Source organism: Babylonia areolata, chromosome 7 (genome assembly GCF_041734735.1).
Source record: "Babylonia areolata isolate BAREFJ2019XMU chromosome 7, ASM4173473v1, whole genome shotgun sequence".
NCBI lineage: Eukaryota > Metazoa > Mollusca > Gastropoda > Neogastropoda > Buccinidae > Babylonia > Babylonia areolata.
Genome location: NC_134882.1, coordinates 35,470,780 through 35,494,229, shown reverse-complemented (window position 1 = coordinate 35,494,229; position 23,450 = coordinate 35,470,780). Strand labels below are relative to the sequence as shown.

At 39.9% G+C, this 23,450-nt stretch overlaps 2 protein-coding genes across 4 annotated transcripts in view; one reads left to right on the top strand and one right to left on the bottom strand.

Moving 5' to 3' along the window:
* The window catches only part of LOC143284007 (E3 ubiquitin ligase RNF121-like), a 33,866-nt gene that overhangs the window by 9,685 nt on the left and 731 nt on the right, over positions 1–23,450 (bottom strand). The window contains exons 2-4 of one of the 2 annotated variants that reach the window (XM_076590534.1): positions 22,696–22,786; positions 20,347–20,387; positions 183–324 (exon numbers count right to left, since the gene is read on the bottom strand). In XM_076590534.1, the coding sequence (XP_076446649.1) occupies positions 183–324; positions 20,347–20,387; positions 22,696–22,749 (237 nt within the window). In that variant the 5' untranslated portion in view covers positions 22,750–22,786. The remainder of the gene's footprint in view (positions 1–182; positions 325–20,346; positions 20,388–22,695; positions 22,787–23,450) is intronic. The other variant, XM_076590535.1, reaches the window with a different exon arrangement.
* On the top strand, positions 4,404–18,811 carry LOC143284006 (uncharacterized). Of its 2 annotated transcripts, none has more exons than XM_076590533.1 (3): positions 4,404–8,797; positions 10,912–10,986; positions 14,631–18,811. In XM_076590533.1, the coding sequence occupies exon 1, from the start codon at positions 4,932–4,934 to the stop codon at positions 5,823–5,825; it is 894 nt and encodes a 297-aa protein (XP_076446648.1). In that variant the 5' UTR covers positions 4,404–4,931; the 3' UTR covers positions 5,826–8,797; positions 10,912–10,986; positions 14,631–18,811. The 2 variants fall into 2 exon arrangements, with proteins under 2 accessions (XP_076446648.1, XP_076446647.1); XM_076590532.1 differs by having other exon boundaries at positions 5,822–8,797.

Below are 23,450 nucleotides of genomic sequence, written 5' to 3'. Positions count from 1 at the left end.
GAGGTGTAGTGTCCACCCCCTTCCCCCCCCATTCCCCCTCCCTCCCTCACAGAGCACCCACCTGATGTCCACCACCCCCTCACTCCCCCACCTACCTCCCTTACAGAGCACCCACCTGATAGGAGGTGTAGTGTCCACCCCCTCTCCCCTCATCCCCCCTACCTCCCTCACAGAGCACCCACCTGATAGGAGCTGTAGTGTCGTCTCTTCCACAGCATGATGGCCAGCTGGGCCAACAGCAGACTGACCAACACCACCACCCCCACCTCCCCGTGTAGGGCCTCGTGGCCGCGGTGCTTCTCGTGCAGCCGCGCGTGTTCGATTCTACGCACACCAACCACACTCAACACTGTGTGCATGATAGTCTGTCATGTCGGACTACTACCACCAGAACAGCAAGCAGAGGAGGCATCTGCTGTGTGAATACTATCTGGGCTAGAATGTGATCATTGTGGAGAGTGTCTTGCCCAAGTCACATCCCCACTCTATCGGCCAAGGGGGTTTCAGGACAGTCAGCGTTGGGATGGTCGGTCCCCAACAGACCAACTAGTCCCCAAGGCTGCAGCACTAAGAGCCAGTGCAATCTTGCCTCAAACACTGTATACATTACAGGTAGGTGCACTGTGTAGTTGTGGCCAAGTGGTCAAGCATCCCAGAAGGAAGCGAGATAGTCTGAGCTGGCACTCAGGTTCCAATCCCACACTCGCCAGTATTCTCTTCCCCCCACCCACCTCCCCAACCCCTTCCACTGGACTGTGAGTGGTGGTCTGGACGCAAGTCATTTGGATGAGATGATAAAATTAGGTCCCGTGTGCAGCATCCGTATTTAGAGCACGTAAAAGAACCCAAAGCAACAAAAAGGTTGTCACTGGCAACATTTTGAAGAAAAATCCACTTTGATAGGAAAACCAATACAATTGCAGTCAGGAAAAAAGAAAACAATGGGGGGGGTAGGGGGGGGGGGGGCATTCGTTGTACCAACATGTTCTCCATAAATTATATCTATCTATCTATCTGTATATACATATATATATATATATATATATATATATATATATATATATATATATATATATATTTCTAATGTACATTGCATATCTTTTTTTTCTATTGGTGAACACACACACACACACACACACACACACACACACACACACACACACACACTGCATGCCCAAGACGTACGGCAAAAAATCGTTTCTTCACACGCACTATGGATGACTGTACACTCACGACGTACGGCAAAGGGTATGGCTTTTACAAACACCATGGGTTACTGTCCACCCACGACGTATGGCAAAGGATTTTCCTTCATAAAAACCATGGGTGACTGCCCGCCCGGTACGCCACACCCTTGAATGACGACGCGTAAAATCTCAGGCGACAAATGGGACAGGCTAAGAGTCTGCGCGGGTCCTACACCCTGAGTTAGATGGTAAACATTTCTGCCTCATGCTGTCAAAAAACAAACAAACAAACAAAAACAAAACCAAAAACAAAACAAACAAACAACCAAAAACAAAATAAAAGGGGGTGTGAGGGGGGCACAAATACAAGTAGTGATAGTCATCAGCTTTGTCGTTTGTGGGAAATTTATCACAGATTCTTTAATCATGGTTTCTACGTTTATTGTTGAAACATTGTTCATTTACAGGCGGTGCACAGGAAGGAAAGATCCCTGACGATCGGCGCCGTGCAGATGTTACAACCCATCTTCAAAATTGATAAGGTGGTCGACTTTCCGCCGACAATTGCGGCCCAGTCAGTTTGACTTGAATATTTGGGAAAGTGATGGAGAAGATAGAGCGGAGATGATCCGTCACCAGGAGGGGAAAAGTCTGATCGGTAACAAGGAACATGGGTTCGTGAGTGGGCGGTCAAGGACAAAGACTGGACAGTGGGGGTTCTGTGGATGTGCTCTTCATGGTCTTTCAACATGTATGTTAACAGGCCTCACACTGAGGCCTCAAGCACCTCGTGTTCAAGTTCAAATCAAAAGCCTTCGTCAGCGTCCCTCATCGCAGACTCATCTTCAGTGTCAAGGTGTATGATGTCACGAATGATCAGCAGGCACTGGAATGGACTGAAAATTTATTAAAAGACCAGCAGCAGAGCGTGGTGATTGGAGATGCACAGCCATATCTAGCCAGAGAAATTTTCACCGCTGAATGATAAGATACTACAAAAGGGAGGTTGTGCGGACACACTTTCGTCGGATTTTTGCCGGGACTCCCCGGTTATTTTCAGCGAGAACCGTGTGGGCATGTGCGTCTCCATTTCCTTTTTTTTTTTTTTCCAGGTCACCGAAATGCTAAAATTTCGTCGTGGAAATCGCTGTTTTGACGAAAGGATTTTGAACATTTTCGGTGACTATTTTTGCAAGTTTACAAGGTATATTTGGCTTTATAATTACACCCATTATTTGCTTTAGTCTTCTATGTTTACTTTGAGCATGTTTCTTGTAAATATATCTGCCATATCGTATTCGAACTGGTCCTTTAATAAACTGCCGAAAAGTTGTCTGATCAAAAGCAGTACAAACTCAGAGATGCCAGTTACGGTGGTGGGCTGCCCGTGTCGTCATATGACCTACTTCTCGCACTGCGTGCGACGAAAAGTACGCCACGAAAGCGGACTACGTATCCTCCCAAAATCAACATCTTCAAATGATCTTTTTTCCCCCTTTTTTTTCTTCTTTTTTCTCTCGAAAAGCTGAGTATAAAGCCTCACATTCAAAAAGACTAAAGGCGATGTACTGTAAAGGGTAAGTGGAATCTAATGGAGTTTTGGGCGAGTTCTACACACTGAGTATCCAGGCAAACATTTTTTATGCTGTCAAGAAAGGGGTACAAACCCAAGTAGTGAAACTCATCAACAATATCGTTTGTGGACAATTTTTCCATTTCTTTCATTTCTCGGTAAACTGTCGAAACGTTGTTTATTTAGCTACATGTTGTACATTATTAGTTGTTTTAAACTTTAAGAAAAAAATATACACCTACTCAATTCCACAATTATTTGGTAACACTGTAAAGTAAGCATCTTGACCCAAAATTGGTTAAAACAAACTGGAAAGCATTGTTTCTGTATCAACACGTTTGGAGACAGATGCACCTACCAATCATTGTCTGGCAAAAACTGATCTTTTAAACTGTGCTTTACTTTATGATGATTATAGGCTAGTTTCTACGAAACAACGAACATTATGTGTCACTGACTATCAAAAGAGCAGGGAGCAAGAACTTAATAATGTAATGTAAGTTGCATACAAACTTCAGACAAAAAGGGGAAAAAGAAGAAGAAAAAAATCCCCAGCAGGACTGCGAAGCAAACTCAGATATTTTCACCACACATGCACAGCAAGAAATTATCAACATCTTCAAACCATCTTTCTGAAAAGCTGTGCATGAAGGGCTTTTAAGCCTTACTGACATTCAAAAAGTGGGTTATGTGTATGAAAGCCCCCCACCCCCAGCCGTTCTCCCCCCCCCCCCCCCCCCCCGCGCCCTACAGCGGCGTGTGTGTCACCAGGTGTGTGTATGTGGGGGGGAGGGATGTGTGTCTGTTCAATGAAAAACACTGATTTACTCCTGGGAGGCAGCCAAGGGCGCTACGTCTGCCCAATGCTGCAGAAAATTCGGCGATGGAGCGTGCCTGTACAACCTCTTCATCCAGTTTGTTCCATCTGTGTGTGTGTTGGGGTTTTTTTGTTTTGCCGTATTTTAAGGAAAAATTTTTTTCATTGAGCCTACCGATTTAACAACCCCTTTACACGGCGACACATGTCGATTGCTGATTTAAAGGTTGCCGTGCCTTGCAGTTTAGTGTTTTCAATCCGCCTCCATCCCCCACCCCATCCCTCACAATTAATCTCCCCGTTTTCGTTCCCATCCAAAGTCTCCCCATATTCCAAATGTTAAATACTTATTGCTTCTGTTCACGTTTCTCTCTCTCTCTCTCTCTTCTCAACTGAAACATCTGCCTCTAGTGATTTTGAGTCACAAACAACTTGACACTGACACGAGCGAATTCCATGACGACTTGCTTTCAGTTTCAGACCACCAGTAGCTAAACCGTATACTAGTGTTTGGGAGACACACACACACACAGAGAGAGAGAGAGAGAGAGAGAGAGAGAGAGAGAGATTCTTTATAATTTATTTTACCAGCATACTTCTGCCTTTATCATTTACTAATGGTGTAGTGTGTGTTTGGGCGAGTATTGGATGAAACAAATAAAGCAAATACATCTGTGCTATAAATTGTATTATCTTCAGAAACTAAGTTTTGTCTTGTCTCACGTCCGAGTCAGTCTTCCTATGATGTCCCAAGTGAAACCGAAAGTAGACTGTCGGGGGAATTGGCTGACGTGTCTTGTGACTCAAAAGCTTAGCAATACGAACACTCGTCGACAGCACAGACCTGTACAGACCTGCACGAATACGACCCACGGGAACCATTGTGCACGTCAAAACCACAGTGGTGTGTGTTGTCTTTTGTTACCTACACTGCACTGCTAACACACAGTGAATGACCTGAGCAGTGCAGGCTGTGGGGTCAGATGTGGTCAGCGCCCAAAATAGCCTTCACTGAGCAGAGACACATAAGATAACCTGGTGTTGGACTTAACACCCGTGACAGGTCAAACTAGGACAAGTTTGTTGTTGTGTTCTGGCGATCGTATTTCTCAAAAACTGGTCTGTGTGTGCATGTGTTTATTTCGTCTCTCGCTGGGATCTCATACGCAAGTCTGAACACTGACTGCCTATACTTCCTGCTTTGAAGTAAAAGAAAGCTCGTGTGTCACACACACTGCCAACCTCTTTTGTACGTTAATCAACGAACTGTGGGCTACTCCTTCCACTGCCGGTCTGACATCAATCAAGGCAGAGTCATAACCTCTGCTAAAAGCCTCAGAGGGGAAAAATAAAAATGGCAGAGGCCCAGCCCCAACATGCCACAGCTTCTCTACCAGAATTCAACGTGGTGCTGTTCAACGTGCACAGCAATGACAAAGTGGCAGCAGCCGACCGCCAGGCTTGCCTGGGAGTAGTGCTGGACAGCGTGTTGTCCGAGGTCGGCCCCAGTGACCCCCTCTTCCTCCTCTGCCAGGAGTCCATCAACGGCAAGAAGAACAAAATAGTCTGTGACAAGTTGGGACTGCAGCCTGTCAGGCGCCAGACCGAAGCCATGGTGTACTGTCGGCCAGACCCTCAGCACGTGGAGTTCAGATACGTGGATGTCGGCACTCTGCGGAAGACTGACGATCAGATGGGGCTGGAGGCGGGGGTTCCCTTTGAAGTGGCCCGCCTCATGGCCTGTGTGCTGACCTCAGGGGGTGCCGAAGAAAAGAAGAAGAGGACCTTGCTGATATCCTGGCATGGGCCTGAGACCAAAGCTAGGAAAAACGTGGACCTCAAGTTGGCCTGTTTTCGCAGGCTTGTTCGCTTCTCAGAGCGGCTGAGAGCGAAGGAAGCATGCGACATTGTCATCATCGGTGGAGACTTCAACCTGCCCGCGGACAAGGCCCGTGAAGTGATGGACACTTTTCGACGGACGGATAAAATAATTGACGGGGCAGTGCTGGCTGAGTACACACGACCCGCAGACCGCAAGACTCGGCCCGTCATCGACTACATCGTGTACTGGCCACAAGACCAGCTCCACAACCTACACACCTCCGTCATCAGACCGGACTACAGACGAGAAAACGGGAGCCGGCCTTTTGACCACCCCATCATCAGATATCAGTTCGGAAACAAGGCGGCTTCCCAGACTGTGGCAAAGGAACTTCCCAAACCAGTTTCCAAACAGCCTGAGGAATGAAGAGCATCGTGTATCACTGAGTTTCGAAACAAGGCTTCCCAGACAAGTTTCACAACTCAACAAACTCCAAACAGCCTGAGGAATTCAGTGCTCAATCTGTGATCAGACGTGAAGCTGTTATCTTGGTCGTAAAAATGGGATCAATTCAACCAGATCATAAAGGAGAGGTGAACTCTAACAATTTGTTTATGAATTAAAAAAAAGAAAAAGAAAAGATTTTTTTAATAGTACAGAAGACTGAACTCACTCACTCATTCAAAACTGTAACTTCAATACTGCTTATTTGATTTGTGTTGTGTCGCAAGTGTGGCGTAACAGGTGTGTAGGAAACAACAGGAAATAAAGGGACAATCATTTACTAGGATCTGAAATTTTTGGGCAACAATAAATGTATACTTGTGTGAAGGTTTATTTCTAAAACAAATTGTTAGAAATATAAATCGTATAAGTTGCCATATTTCATATGTGTGTGTGTGTGTGTGTGTGTGTGTGTGTGTGTGTGTGTGTGTGTGAAAGTTCTTTTAATTTTGTGTTACTCATTCTGATGGATTGAACTAATTGTAATGTTGTTTTCCTCAAATTTACTCTGCCTCATTCTCATGCAGTGTGCTCATGTGCATGTGTGTGTGTGTGTGTGTGTGTGTGTGTGTGTGTGTGAATTTTTTTCTTGTAACTTTGTGTTACTTGTTCTGAAGAAATGAACTCGTTATTTTCCTCAGATTTACTCTACCTTATTCTTAGTGTGCTCACGTGCATGTGCCGTGTGGTGTGTGTGTGTGTGTGTGTGTGTGTGTGTGTGTGTGTGTGTGTGTGTGTGTGTGTGTCAGTGTGTGTGTGTGTGTTAAAACAACAGCAGGTATATGTAACTTGTTAGGTCAGCCAATGTGCTAAATCTTTACTTCTGAAAAATAAACATGCATTAAAACTTCCAAGTTTAAAGTTTGACAGTTTTCTTAGCCATCTTGTGTGTGTGTGTGTGTGTGTGTGTGTGTGTGTGTGTGTGTGTGTACTGAAGTTGTGGAAGTAAAATAATTCAATTTGGTATGATATAACGATAACATTCAACATTAAGTTTGAGGAACATAAACATCAACATATAATCAACATTTTTAACATTTTCAGCACAAAAATACCGTGAAAAGTAAATCATATACAAATACTGATCGAAATAACATCGGCAAATTCTTCAATGCTCCTGTAGCGATCGTCTGCTACAAACCGGAAGTGTTCTGACGTACTACGGCAAGCCGGCTTCCTGCCTTCATTGTCAAGGGATATCTCAGGCAGCTGGCTGAGCTGTGGTCAGAATCTTCCAACGACGTGGCAAAGGAGAACACAAAGCTTATATGTACAGACTGTGGAGAACACAAAGTTCATAAACTTTTTTCCGTTCAGCTTTTGTAGCGTTAGATATATATATATATGTATTATAGCATTGGGAGCACAGACAAATGTGACTTTTCCTTTCGTACAGCGACACGTGGTGTATTTGATTGGTAATGAACAGTTAACTTGAAGTGCTGTGCACCGTTAGTTACTGCAGATGTTGAATCTTTGGATTTGAATAAGCAGTCTGATCTGAGCCATCAATGAACGACAAACGCCGGCTATATGGTCTGGATTGTTAAGACCAAATCATATGGACGTCATCTCAGTGTAAATCGGCAGTATTCATGTCCACTAACTTACAGGCAATGAATTCACTCCTGAGGTGATTCTATATAACTTATCCAGATTCCCAGTTTAAACTAGTCGACGGCAGAAGCTGACATTGGAGCTTTCACTTCTCCTTTGTCTTTGAATTTCGACTGACTTTATTCCACCAATAATACTGGTAGTATAACAGAACAAGGGAGTGCGCAACCATGGCAGAGGGTTCAAGACCGACCCTTGACCTCACCATCGTGATGTTTGACAGTAGTTCTGCAAGAGAGAAGACTGGAAAAACACCCAGAAAGAACAAGGCTGAATCATCAGATGCTGACAACAAATCAAACACTGATACACCAAAATCAAAGACGCCTAAAACTCCAAAAAAGAAAAAGGATGAAGATGAAGCAGAAGGTGCTAATAACAAATTAAATACTGATACACCCAAATTGGAGGCGCCTGAAACACCAAAAAAGGGAAAGGATGAAACAACAGATGGTGACAACAAATCAAATACTGATAGTGATACTCCAAATACTCCTACACCGCAAGCTGCAACACCAAATACTGCAACGCCAAAGTCAGCAACACCAAAAAGGATTGTTGATCAAGGAAAACGCCGGGAAATTGTGACCGATGTTTTGAACAAATTGAAGCAGGAAAATACGCCTAATCTGTTCGTTCTGATGCAAAACGAGATAACTGGACCACTGCGTGCCGAAATCACAGAGCAATGCATTCCTCTGCAAGAGCCTGATTACACAAAGGTAGGGTACAACAAAGAGGCAGAGATATACAACTTCTCTGCCTTTCCCTCCTACGACATGAAATATCTTGACAAATCTTCCCTCAAACAAGTCTACACTTTGATGCAAAGTGACCACGACACCCCAGATGTTCTACATCGCTTAAGGGCATGTACAATAACAGAACTGAGTACAAATGCAAAAACACTGTTGGTATCATGGCATGGACCGTACAACATTGATGATGGGCAGAAGATTGGTTACTTTAGGACTCTCATTCACCTCCTGGAAGGTGTCAAATGGAGAGAGAAATGTTCGACTGTCATAGCTGGTGGCAACTTCAATCTGTTTGACAGAATTCTTCAGCAGATTTTAGAGAAGGAGACGGGGACAATAGGGGAAGTACATTACAACTATGATCTCCCTCCTGGCAGAGCCAGGAATCCTGATCAAATTGTTTGCTGGCCAGCAAAGAAGCTGTTTGGAGAGAAGGGATACCCACAGCTGATTCAGCCTGAAAAGGTTGACGGAGAGGACCCATTCCGGCATCCGATCATCAAGTTCAGGTTTGCCTGGGTGAGTTCATTCATTCACTTTAATTGACTGCTTGATGCAGATTCTAAAATAAAAATTTGATTGACTGGTTGATGTGGATTCTAGGTAACGTGTGTGATTTTGATTCTTGGAAAATACAAGACAGTATAGTGATAGCGATTGTTAACTCAGCAGGAATTGTAGAGGTGAAATTGCTTAGACCTTTTGATTTATGAAAACAAGGGGAAGCAAACACCACTGAGCTGCCACTTCCCCAAGTGCAGCAAAGGATTCACTAGTACCCGCAGGAGACTTTTCAGAACAGTTTCAGTTTGAAATCATCTTTGTTAGTGGGCTGCGACTCACTTGTATGTATACATATGTGGGCTTTTACATGTATGACTGTTTTGACTTCCACCTTGCAGACAGTTGTACTCTGTTTTGGGGGAGAAGAGTCTGAAATGTCAAAACTCATCCCACTTTTTTTTTTTTTTTCAGTATCAGAAATAATTCCAGTATTCAGGTCTGCAGTCTGCAGTGAGGAAGAATGAGAATACAAATTGTCAGTTGTCAAACATTTATGGACTTTTCTCTGTTTTCCCAGGTATTGTTGGATTTATTAACTGGATGATGATGTTATGGATACTTATATATAGCACCTGTCCTCAGTTGGAGACCAAGCTCTTAAAGCCTGAACCGGACTATAAATGGCGGGCGATTTGAATCAAGCCAGTTTCTCACCAGAGTCTGACACTGTGACGTCGGTGAAGGTTTATTCAAAATAAAAGCCTAATAAAGCTACGGTTTGGCTTCATTTATGGCAGAGAGCGAGATTTGCCTAGCAGCTTCCAATCTAGACCTGAATTGACTTTGGAAAGTACAAAATGTGTCAGCTACACGTAATACAAATTTTGAATGCAGAGAAAAGCGGCGCAACCGAAACCTTGCTCTCGGCAGTTAAGACTTTAAGTCTTAATGCTTTACACACACAGACATTTGCACAACAGGCTGCCTACCTGGGAGCTGCCATTGGGCACCCATTTCCTGTGTCATTCAATCAGGTTTCAGTCGCACACACATACACACTCATGCATGCAGACATGTAACATTTTATGTGTATGACCATTTTTGTTTATTTGCCCCACCATGTAGGCAGCCATACTCCGTTTTCGGGTGTGTGCATGCTAGGTATGTTCTTGTTTCCATAACCCACCGAATGCTGACATGGTTTACAGGATCTTTAACTTGAATATGTATTTGATCTTTTGCTTGCGTATACACATGAATGTGGTTCAGGCACTAGCAGGTCTGCATATGATCTCCAGGGAGATAAGAAAAATCACCCTTTACCCTCCAGACATCGTTAACGAGATTCAAACCTGAGACCCTCAGATTGAAACGCTTTAACCACTCGGCCATTGCACCCGCCATTTACTTTTGTTTATTGATAGATCTATCTATGCTTTTCTAATTTTGCTGACATGAATTATGAAAAAGTTTCTTTGGCAAGATTTTTTTTTTTAAGTGAAGAGAAAGAATATAAATTACATCTTGTATTCCAGATAACTGATAAGTTACAGTATAATTTCTAAAAATTGAATAAAGTTGGCCTAAGTGCACAGCCTACAATATGTTTTCCAGTGTTTTGTATTATTTAAGCAACAGCAGACTGTGTGAAATTTGAGATTCTCCCTGGGGAGAGTATGTCACTGTTATCTTGCTCCACAGTAAAAATTCCTTTTTTTTTTTTTCATTGATGTGCATCTATACATATATATATGGCTACAATGTATAAAAATAGCATGCATAATATGCATGCTATTTTTATACATTGTATATTTTTTCTGCTGAATTTTGTCAGTGACAACTCTCATGTTGCCATGGGTTCTTTCACGTGGGCTAGGTGTGTTGCACTTAGGACATTGAGGCACAGCACTTGTCAAGAATAAATTTAGTTTAGAATATAATACTAGAACTTGGTACTGCTGTTTGTGATTAATGCTGCATTTTCCTAAACTGTTTTGTGCAGGATTATATGTGTCTGTTCACTTATTACTTGAATGTATGTTTAATAATGTGTGTGTGTGTGTGTGTGTGCGCATGTGTGTGTGTGTGTGTGTGTGTGTGCGCGCCATCTGATCCTTTTATAAATTCAGGAGGATCGCACTGAGACAGAACTAACACTGCTCAAAGACATCAAGAGAGAGGTAGCACAGCTCAAAGTACAGCAGGTATGTCCACCTCTAAAAAAACAGATTGTATCCTCAACAAGCTTTTTACAAATAGAAAACTGTTAGTGTTAGAAGAAATTAATACTAGAATCTTTTTCCCCCCTCTGAAAATGAAATCTTAAAAGAAATTGTATTAAATAAAAATATTATAATAATTTTTTAAGTGAATGGAATGTCATTTTTAAAAACTGATGTTTTATACTTATAGCATCAAAAGCCTAATTGGCCAAACAATTTATATACATTGTTTTCTTAGTGGCATTAAAACTTAATGTGCAAGTGAAAAATTGTCTGGTGGACTTATTGTGTTCACCTTTCGTTTCTAAAGAGGCTAGCTACAGTGCATTTTTCTTTTAACACGATAGAATTAATTTTAAGTTAATATTTGCAAGCCTATGATGATATATATATATATATATATATGTGTGTGTGTGTGTGTAGCCAAGTGCTCAGCTGGCTACTAACCGTAGTTCAAATCCATAGCACATTCTGTAAAGCAGACGACAGTTTCACTGCATTGACATCAGGATGTAACTCCTGTGGTGTAAGGCTATCAAAGTTCGAATTTGAACTAAAAGCTGTAAGCATCTGCCAGTCACTTTATGAGATGCCACTCTTAAACACACAGCACACACAGTCAGCAGCCTAACATTCTGCTGTAAGTACTCCATTTAAAAGTGTTGATCTGTAAATTGTCCCACACAATACATGTGTTCATATGAGTATGTTGATAGCATTTAAAGTTGTTACACTTGGTTCAGTTATTGCTTTACATGTAGTCACAGGTCAGCTATGATTGATCTTGATAATCGCCATGTTGTCATATGTTTGTAGCAGTATTCCATTTCATTCTTTTCAGTGTCAGTCAGTGATGTCTCTGCCTACTGATAGTTTATTTGAATGTTTTAGAACATTAGGAATGACATATTCTTTCTCATTTACTCACACTGGTGAAGGTTAGGTAATGAGCAAAGGAAATTAAAATGTAGAGCACTGGTTTTCAGCTGAATGCACTTAATGGTCAAGCCATGATAGTTCTCCCAATCATTGTATTGAGCACTGGCTGTCTGGTCTCTCAGTTTCTCAGTATTTAATATTAAAGCCACTTATTCTATTATCTTGTTTATTATTCATGTATCATTCTACATGCTGATAAAAGTGATATCAGTTGTACTGCTACAGTGTTTCACTGACTCTCATTACTATAGCTTCACAGTTACAGTGTGCTCAGTACTCTAAGGTGTGTGTAGCATTCTGTTGTGGTGATTACTGTATACAGTGTGTTAGATTGACATCAGTTATTGAATAAAACCATCTGGTATGTATCAGTCTGGTAATTGTAATTTTGCTATCATGCTCTCTCCTATACTGCTTACTCCAGTATAGTGCCACATGATAACTGGTTCATTTTAGTCATTGACACAGTATAAGCTTTATCCAGTCTATACTGTCAGTGTACTTTCATTAAACCAGCTTAGCTTCAACCACTTTAACTGCACTGTTTAAATGTATTAGATATGTCATTTGCTGTCGATGTTTGGTCTTCACACATATGCATTATTTATGTTGTGTTGTTGCCTACTCCAAATCAAGTGGTGGTCTTTCCATTGTAATATACGATATGCTTACTATCCACTTGCATTCCTGACAAGTTCTTGTTTGTGTCTATTCAGGCATTGTTTTCTCATTCTCCTCTTCTTATTTACTTCTCATAATATTGTAATAAAACAATAGAAAAACCTTTTGTGACTGGCCTCTACATGCTCCTGGCCTGCACGTAGATCTTTTCTATCCTTTAATACAGTAAATCAGTCAGTGATTCTTTTGTACCGTCCCCTTGATAGTATACCACTCAGGGTTTACAACACGGCTACAAAAGTGGCGTCGCTGACAGGATATTGATCCACATGACAAATAGATCCGACATCAAGATTGATCGAAAATTCTTCCTTTTAATGTTTAATTCCTTAATCCTCTTATCCAAAATTCATTCATAAATTAAAAACCCTTCCCCACTAAGTGTACTTTATCACACACAATATATATATGCACGTAATCTTGCCTTTTCCTTTTTTTCCCTCTACCTTACCTATGTGAAGAGTCTGTACAAGAGTCATCACTCACTGGGGTGCCACAGAGAACTGTCCATGCAGTATGTCATGGACAAGTCCAGTCTGGCACAGCCCATCCCTCTCCACATCACATTTTCTTGCTGGGGTTACTCCCCATGTGCGGCAGGTTGTACTGGGTTACTTACAAGGTAGCTGCAGAAGAGAACCTCAGGACTGACTAACCTGTTTTCAGATTTGGACTGTTGTCTTCAAAGCTTACTGCTGCAATACATTTTTTGCCTTTGTCTGTGGGTGTGTGAGAGCTGTGAGACAGAACTCTCAGGTTTGAACATTGTGTTTAAATGCATATCAGAGTATATCAATTATCATGGGGTTGGTTCACCAGTATTAGTAATAAAAAAAATAAAATTAAATAAAAATAAAAACATTTTAAGTGTTGCTACCCTATATGAGCCATTTTGATGGTATTATTGCCAAGTTTCTCATCCTGAATCTCTCCCACACAGCCACATCTGGGTTGGGCTACAGACCATAGTCCACAGTGAGAGCTATCAATGTTAGGCTGCCATGGGCCAACACATCAGAGGAGATGCTGCACCACTGTAGAGTCACTCAGGTGTTTAGTCATGCCTGTTCTGTACCATCAGCTGCAGGTCACCATCCATGAAGCCTTGTAGTTGAGATGACAGTAGATCACTAGACAGTAGATGCACAGTCAAGTCAAATCATGTTGCTAAAATATATCAGTCACAGCCCAGCTGGTCACAAAGGGCCATTTCAGGGCTAATCACCCTGTCAAAAAATGCAAAGTTATCATGTTAAAAGACTGATTAAATCTGCCAACACAAAATACTTTGACCTCAACTCAACAGAATCAGGGATTGGAAGCAGAGAGGAAAATCAAAACTGAGATCACCATGACAGCAGGGCATGAAAGGCCACAGGATTTGAGACAGCAATTTTTATCTGTACGTGATGAATGCTGCTGTATAACAAGTTTGCTCAGATTTGGTAATGTGTGACATGGTTGTACTCTGCACTTCATTTTATATGACATATCATAGCATCAAGTAGGCTCAAGACATACAAACACTTGCTGAATTGAGCAGTAACACTCTCAAAGATATATCCTTGAAATGGATGACCCTCGAATGTGTGGGACAAGTCTCACTGTTTGAGGCCACAGCACTCCTGACTCTGGATTGGAAAGATCAACTGGCTGAAAATTCCCACGATGACACTTTTCATGCTTTGATTGGGGCTTGAACCAGAGTCCTTCCAGTTTTCAGTCAGCGATGCTAGCCATGGTGTCTGATTTGTGTAAAAAAAAAATGTACTTCATGAAAGTGAGACGATAAGGTAATGTTTAAATATATCAAATATTATTTGCAGGTTGTTTTTTTTCCAGGCATTTTCTTTTTCATTTTCTGTCAGTCTACTTAAGATTTGTAGCTTAAGGTGTAGGAAACGTCTGTCTGTCAATTTTCTTTTCTTTTTTTTTCTTTTTTTGTTGTTGTTGTTTTTTTAATCAGTGTCATATATTGACTGATTCCTATCCCTTCTCCCCTACAGGAGGCCTACCAACAGGACATGGAGGAAAAAGACCAAGAGATAAAGGAGCTGAGAGAACTTGTGGCGCAGATGGAGACTCGGTAATATGATGTTCAAGTCATACAGCCATTCTGTTTTTACAGTGGTTCTTGTGAGTAAAAAATGTTTTGAAACTGACCCACCTGAAGATCACTTCAGTTTGGAAGGAGCTTGGTGTAGACAACTTACTGACATATGTCATGAATATATCAAGTCTTATCGGGATTTACTGCCGTATTTTGTATTTAAGTAAATAACAACAAACAGGATGAAAGCATGAACATACTCAAAATAGGCAGCTTTGGGCATCCTCAGAGACACAAATATTGACTGAAGCCAGGATAAAGTCAACAACAAAAATTCCACATAAACTGTAACCACATTTCTTGTGAAAGTGACATTATTCTCAAGGTCTCTTTTTTCATGAATGTGTTCTTACATGTTTACAGGGTGACTGTGCTCTCTGATCAGAAATATATCTTTCCCGCAGTACAGTTGTGTGATATTTTTGTGAAACATTGGTGGATAATGTAGATTGTGTCATGAACTACTCTTATCAGTTCACTTCATATTACTATTATTAGGCTTGCCATTCTGTGGTTTGGACGATGCATTCACACTGTTGTTAATTATACTAGTGCTTGTGGTAATGCTTTCATCATGCATAGTGTGTGCATGAAGTGATTCTTGAAGAAACAGCCAGATTGTACACACATTGCTGTGTCAAGCCTCATATTTCCACCAGTACTTGGGCAGCTGAGGGAAAGGCCTTCTCAACATCCTCAGACAGAAACATTTGCTCCATTCCTTCAGCATTATCAACATCAGAAAAGGCAAAAATAAACACAGATGCAACATAGCAGCATCAATATCAACACCCCAAAGTATGATTTAATTACACATACTTAACCGCGCCCCAACTAGTGCAGACTCCGGCAGGGGTCTGACATTCCTGTCCTGTGCAAGTATGATTTTAGGTACTGTCTTTCCTAAGCGAAATAGACTGAGTCACGACATCTGGCATCAGTAGCAAGGTAGAAGGTGCCGGCCAGAGGCTGCAAATTTACAGGATGAAGAAAACACCGGCAGGAATGGAAGGAGTTAAAGAGTGTATTAAAACAACAACATGCAGACGTTTTTCAAAGTTGGTGTTTAAACTGTGGCTTGCTCTGGAAGATTTTGGAATGGACAGAGCACAGAAAATCATGACAGGCATCGCTGGAGCTCAGTCAGGGCTGTTGAAATCTTCAGTGTTGCTTGCCTGCTGAATGCTGGAACAGTCCAAGGTCTTTGTCAGAGATTTACTCATGCCAGATCTATCAACTATTTAGCCAAATGCAAGAGACTGACGCATAATGTGTTCATTTCAGACCATGTACACATGTATGTGAGCATGTCTAAGTTGTGTTTTGTTGTGCTTAATGTTTTACACACACCCACACATAAGTATAGATGGGGTTTTTTTTGTGTGTAACAGATAAGATATAGACACATATAATATTTGGTGATGTCCATTTCATGCAACCTGGAGAGGTTGATAGAATGAAGTTTTTCTATTATATGTATTGTATTACTGTTCATTCAAAACAGACTTTTCTGTGTGAAATCTGGGTTACTTTCCCTGGGGAGAACGTGCTGCCCCCAGTCTGGCATTTCTGTTGTTTTTTTAACAATTTTTTTAACTGTCTGCCAGCCTCCAGAAGCAAATTTTTGTAAGCGAATTTTGTTGAGGACAGCTCTTGTTGGGTTCTTTTATGTGAACAAAGTGAAACTACATGGAACATGGATTTATCACCTGATCAGAAAGACTAGCATCCAGACAACAACAAACAGTCTAGTGGTTGGAAGAAATGAAGGGGGGAAAAAAAAAAAAGAAGAAATTCTGATCCTTTTGAGAACCGAACCCAGGGCCCCATATGTGTATGCATATATAAAATGCATTGTATTGCATTGTATAACGCTTTTGTCACATGATTACTCTGCATGAAACTGAAGTTGCTCTCCCCTGGGAGAGCGTGTTGCAACAGTGCAACAGCACCTCTTTTTTTTTCTTTTTTTTTTTTCCTTTTTACTACATGCTGGTGCATTTGTTTTACGATCAAAGCGGATTTTGAACAGAATTTTGCTTGTATCTTTTCTTTCCTGCCTCTCTGTCTTAGTGTCTTAGTGTCTGTCTCCTTCTCTTGCTTTCTTCACATGTATGTGGGTGATTTAATTTTTTATTTATTTTTATATTGAAGCGTTTCACTTTTTCATGGGTGGGTGGTGTATGTGTAAAATTTTGTAACGTTTCAAGATTTGTGTGTTTCCTTGTATGCTTTTTCATATTTTAGCACAAGTTTATTTGTTTTTACGTTAAATATTGTTTCTACTCTGATGCACCCCACCCCCACACCCCCTCCTCCCTCTCAGTCTTCCTCTTTCTCCTGTTCCTTCTTGCTTTCTCTTTCTTAGTCTGTCAATCAGGTCATATATGGGAGTATTTTGGTAGATGTTTATGTGAAGGAGTTGGCGAATTTCATTGAAGTATTCTAATATGTCTTATGAGGTTTTGTATGAAGTGTGTTAGAGAATTGTATCATAATTTTTGCTTTGTTGATTTTTTTTTTTTTTTTTTTTATGAAACTGATTTGCCTTTATCTTTAAAAAAAAAAAAAAAAAAATTACTAGTAACATGTAAATCATGCATTTATCTGGATTTGTTTTCTGTTTACCCCTTACTGACCTATAGGCCAGCCAATGGATAGCACAAGCAGCAGTGGTTTGAATTATGCGATTATGTCTTGTAAAGAATAACAGTATGTGTTCCTTTTTTGTAAATTTTTTTTTCATATTCCTCTTCTCCTCACCCCTTTCATTTTTCTCCTCTCCAGAGGTGAAATGTCGAGTATAATATGGTACCTTTACTTAACACATTTTAATGCCTTTTTATGTTTATGGAGGTTTGGTATATCTATGTGGCTTGGATTCTTACTGTGGCTATTTTGTGTTTATGATGTAATATAGGTTTGATATTAGACTTTGATTCTTACATTTTTACTGTGGCTGTTTATGTTTATGATGTAGCATAGGTTTGATATTTGGCTTCAGTCCTTACTGTGGCTGTTTTATGTTCATGTTGTAGACTAGGATTGGTGTTTGGCTTCAGTCTTTTCAGCAACTTTTTTTTATGTTTATGATGTATAACCTTGGGTTTTATGTTTGTCTTCAATCCTTACTGGCTGTTTTATGTTGATGTTGTATAGGTTGGATATTTGGCTTCAATCATAGCACTTACAGTGGCTGTTCTATGTTTATGATGTAGTATAGGTTGAATATTTGGCTTCAATCCTTACAGTTACAGTGGCTGTTCTATGTTTATGATGTAGTATCAGTTGGATATTTTGCTTCTGTCCTTTCAGTGGCTGTTTGTATAATATTACAAGCTTGGCAATATTCTAACAGACATCTCTGATATAAATACTTCCCAGTCTGTATAATGGTAGGGCTATCCGTTTCCTTACATATCCTATTGGGGAAAATCAACTAAGCTGATTAAGATTAACTAGATGCTTGTAATTGTGTTGATGTTTATGTATGTACTCTATTCATGTGATTTCTGGACTAAAACAGTGTAGCTTGTGTAATTAACAAGATCAAATATCTATATCTCTATATATTCATATATCTATGTATCTTTTTTTTTTCAATTGATCTAAAAGAAGCACAGTATCCCTTTAACAAGTTTGTATTTACATCTCACATTGTGTTAGCGATGGCAAAATGTTTTGATATGTTTCACCCAACACCTAGTACATTCTCCACTGACAACTTTTACCGCACAGTTGCAGAGCCAGTTTTTTTGTTTGTTTTTTTTATCCAAGAAATTTATTCAGAAAAAGTTTTGCAGAATCTAATACATTTTAATAATTGGGAAAATGCCTCTCGGAACATTGACCATTCAACGTAAAAAAAAAAAATATTGGCAGAACAAAAGACATTCACATCCATTCCATTTCAAAGCTTAGTCCTGTACAATCCATATGAATGTTGCCCACTTCTGAATAAATTTTATATTGCTTGTTTAAGATATTTTATGAATATTTGCATTGTTGGTTTTACTTTGGTGATCCTACATGTGTACACAAAGAATTAAGCTATCAATTAAACATATGAAAAGCATCCATCAGTTTGTGATTTGTTGTCATATCTAACCTTGGTTTATCACCTCATCCAAATGACAAGCATCTGGACCACCACTCAAAGTCTAGTTGAGGGGGAGAAAATATTGGCAAGTGTGGGATTTGAACCTGTGAACTCGGATTCTCTCGCTTCCTATGCAGACGCATTACTACTAGGCCACTACTCCACAATAATATCCTGGTCTCTGTTGGGGGTTTGACCCTACAATCTTCTTGGCACCATTCCATTACACAAGCCACATCCCAACCACATGACTGTTTTAAAAACTCATGTGTATAAAAAGGAAAAGAAAAAAGCTGTTTTCTTTTCAATAAAAATTAAGAAGTGGTAGAAACTTTGTTTTGGTGAAAGACATGTTCAGTCCTGTTGAAACATGGTTGCAACAGCCGAGTGGAGAGTCTTGGGTTCGAACCACCATTTACAACGCCTGGTGGGTTAAGGATGGATATTTTCCTGATCTCCCAGGTCAAGAGATGTGCAGACCTACCAGTGCTAGTGCCGGAACTCCGGTCACGTGTGTACACACACAGAAGCACTTGTATGTGCACACAAGTGAACTTTTGAGATGCAGCCCATGAACGCAGAAGGGGGGAAAAAGAAATTCTGTTCAAATGATGGTTTTATTTTATTTTGCAGATAGACAGTTTTGTTTTACTTTACTGATAGGTTTGCTTTCTTTTCCTCATGTACATCTCTGCTGTCTGTGTGTCAGACAACTCACTGTCGTATGTAGAGATCATGCGTCAAACATCATCAATTGATGTACTTCAACCCAGATTTGAGATGGGCATGGTAATTTTGTTTTTTGTTGGCCGTTTTCAATTTCGATTGGCAGTTTTTTCGTTCAACTAGAAAGTATGAAATTTGCAGGTTACTGGCATTTTACTTGGGTCATGAAAGACAAAATTCAGTGGAATTCTTAATATTTGACAGGAAAAAGATTAAAATGCCTGCTTAATAGTGCTATTTTACAGAAACTTTTGAACTGGATTGTCTAAAGTCTAGCACATATGTTTAGAAGCATGCAATATGCTCTGAAACCTAGACTGAGATAGGACACATCATATAATGCCAGTGAACCTTTTTTCAGATGTTCACTGTGCTAAAACAGGCAGTGCCAATAACACTCGGCTTCTTGCCACCATCTTTGTTAAAGTCCCTTTTATGAAAACACTACATCTGAAAAATATTGATTTTATATATAGGAGTCCCCTTGCTCATTTTCACCATGGTATCTCATTTTGAGGTCACTGTCAGTGTTTGTGCTGCTTCCTTAATAAGTATTTCATTGATAATTCAACAATCCTGCAATTTTATTTTCACACAGAAAATAACCGTGATCCCTTTGATCTTGCTATCTTCAAATTCAAAGAAATATTTTGTGGAATCACCCTCCCCACAACTTTGATCAGAAAATATAACACTGAATGAAACACACAACACATGCACATCTACACAACTTCTGACGCAAAATGTTATATTGAATAAAACAACACAGACACACACACAAACTCACCTCCATTTCTCTGATTCTGGTAGCTGCGATACATTTACAGTCTGCAACAATACCACTTGTTTATTCATTTCTGAAAAACAAATGCAAAGCAATATTTTTGCATTGTTGACTAAATACCCGTGTAATATAAACAACAATAATGACAGTAAAGACTGGTGATAATGGTGATGATAATGACTAAAGTAATCATACGTGCAGAGCAACAATTCCTCATTATCCCATGGAAAGCTTTTCTAACCTGTTTCACTGAACATAAACTGATATGAAATAGCACTGGATTTTTTAACAACAGAAAAAAAAAAAGCATGCAGATCCACAAAATTCCAAAGTAATCTCCAGAATGATGAAACAGAAACAAGGCATGTAAACAGAATGCTAAGTAACAGGCCAAAAGAAACTGTACATCAACAGGAAAGAGACCAGGACACAGTATAGAACCAATGAAAGGATCCTTGCAAAAAACAAAACAAAACCGACATACACCAAGGAACGGTACAACCACACTTTGAACAAGGGTCAGACTGCTTCACCACAGCCACTCATTCAAAGCCTGGGAAAGCCAAAACTTTGGTTCTGTGCACAATCACCACTGAATATATTCTCCAGGACAGCAGGGACCTCACAGGTCTGAGAGAGGAGGTCTGACACCCACCTAATAACTTTAAAAGACAAACTGCATGGGCCTGTGGAAATGCTCCACAAGATCTATTTCTTCTTGAGGGCAAATCTCTGAATGTACAGTTCAGTTCAGTTCTCAAGGATGCATCACTGCATTTGGACAAATCCATATACACCATACCACATTGGCTAAGCATATGTCTGACCAGCAGCGTATCCCAAAACGCTTAGGCTTTAGGAGAAAATGAAATGAAGTAAAATAAGACAAAAATATATGTTTGAAAAAAGAAAGAGGATAAGTAATTGAATCAATGAAATGATAGTAAGTAAAAACTGAAAACAAATAAAAATCTCAATAGAAATAGTGAATGAGACATAAGTATATATATTTATGTATATCTCTGTGTATGTATTTTATACATAAGTAATAATTTATTATGTCAGATTATGTGTATAAACATGTAATTTGAATAGTGTTATGAAATGCATTTTTAATACACATGAGATAGATGTATATATATTCACAATGATTTGTTAGATTTGTCAATGAACTTCAGCTTAACTTTAGCACCTGATCTGTTTTTATTTCAAGCTGTAAATCACAAAACAAAACAACAACAAAGAATCTCACCCCTCAATGAATCACCCCAGTGAAAAAGCAGATAAAATAAACAATGTATCCAGTTTGCCACTCCCAAACAGTCTGCAAACAAAAGGAAATGAACAAAAAAATACACACACACAAAAAAAAAGAAGAAAAAAAAAAAAGAAAGCCACAACATTTATCAAAGCAAAATATTTTTAAGCCAACAAAATCAACAAAATTAACAACAAAATACAAAACTTATGACCACTCCAGCTTGTCCTTTCTCTGCTTTCAGTTGCTGAAGAAGAAAGATGAAATGAAAAATAAACATGAGAAAAAGAGATTTTACAACTCTATTCTTTTAGATCAGTTACCCCAAACTTGTTTCCAACAGAAAGGCATTTTTGTGGATAAAATTCAGAACCTGGCCTGAGCCAAACACATTCTCCACACTGGACTCACACTGATCCTGGGCTATAGCAAACTGTTGAAAATTATACAAAATACATCAAAATCCACTTATATACATATATTTATGCATGCATGCATGTGTGTTTGACTGAAGCCTGAGTGAATGACACAGGAAATGAATGATGAACACCTAAAGGCAGCTCTTAGCCACCCATGGCAGCCTGATGTGTAAAGCGCTTAGAGCTGCATCTCTTACCCAGGCACTCTATTATTTTATGTATCCATATCAATCAATCAAAGAACACAGTGATATATGGAAGGCTGTCTTCAGCTAAGGTCAGGTACTAACAACAATTTCCATCTGAAAAAAAAAAAAAAAAAAAAAAAACAGATAGAGAGAGGCAACCTGCATCTTGCAAGATATATTCAGATTAATCAAAATGTCCAAATGTCAGTAATGAATGCAATTTGCTTAACGATGTAAGTGAGGCATACAAGACGATTCAATTTTAGTGTTCAACTTCAAGGAATAACAATCATTATTATCAACAAACTCAAAATAGACAGAACCCTTGTTCACAAAACAAGAACTGATTCTGAATGCAACAAAAGGAGGCAGAGGCCAACCGTACACAGGCATGAGTGTTCATAAGCAGAAAGTGTACAACATGTATCAAGTGTATGGTGCAATGAAAGCCAGCTCCACACCAGCCTCAGTCCCTCCAGCACCATACCTCTAGGGAGTCATGATCTTTGGGGTAGCGTGGGAAGCGCAATCTGAACGGCATGCTGGGTAACAAGGGCAGACAATCTCAACAGTCTGTGCTGAAAGGTGGGAGTGAAATGATCAGCTAATCACAGCAACCATAAACATTTTGACAGCAAAACCATATTTTATAGAGAACAAAATACCTGGTACACAACTCTTGAACTATTTCATGAATTATTACTATCTAGTCTACTGTATGCCAAACATTTCAAATGTTTGTTAAAAGTGTTGATAGCTCTGTAAAACACTGATTTCCCATGTGAACTGATAACATAGTATTGAAAGATATCTCCTTCCCTCCTCTCATCCCTCACGTGGGTTGTTTGTGACAGGACGCTGATCCCAGCATAGAACCCCAGACATTGAGGCTCAGCAATCATCAGATTCTTTCAGCTTCAGTTTTTCAAGGTGTCACTGTGTTCTGATAAATCTATATAGGCTACACCACATATGCTTGGCAGATGCCTGACAGCAGCACAACCCAACAAGCCTTGAGTGCATTCGTATATGTATATTTATGCACAAATCACTCAGATCTAGTGGATTTCTTTTGCAGAATTTTGCCAAAGGACAACACTTTTATTGCCATGGGTTCCTTTTTAGTGTGCCAAGTGCATGCTGCACTTTGGACCTTGATTTATCGTCTCATTTGAATAACTAGACACTGATTTGGGAGAAAAGGCATGAGCAGAATTCGAACCCATACCCTCACACAGTCAC

Excerpts from the sequence above, each read along its gene's own strand:
- LOC143284006 (XM_076590532.1), top strand. The coding sequence starts at position 7,691 with ATGGCAGAGGGTTCAAGACCGACCCTTGACCTCACCATCGTGATGTTT. Across the intron at positions 8,798-10,911 it reads TCAAGTTCAGGTTTGCCTGG|GAGGATCGCACTGAGACAGA; the intron begins GTGAGTTCATTC and ends TTATAAATTCAG. Across the intron at positions 10,987-14,630 it reads CACAGCTCAAAGTACAGCAG|GAGGCCTACCAACAGGACAT; the intron begins GTATGTCCACCT and ends TCTCCCCTACAG.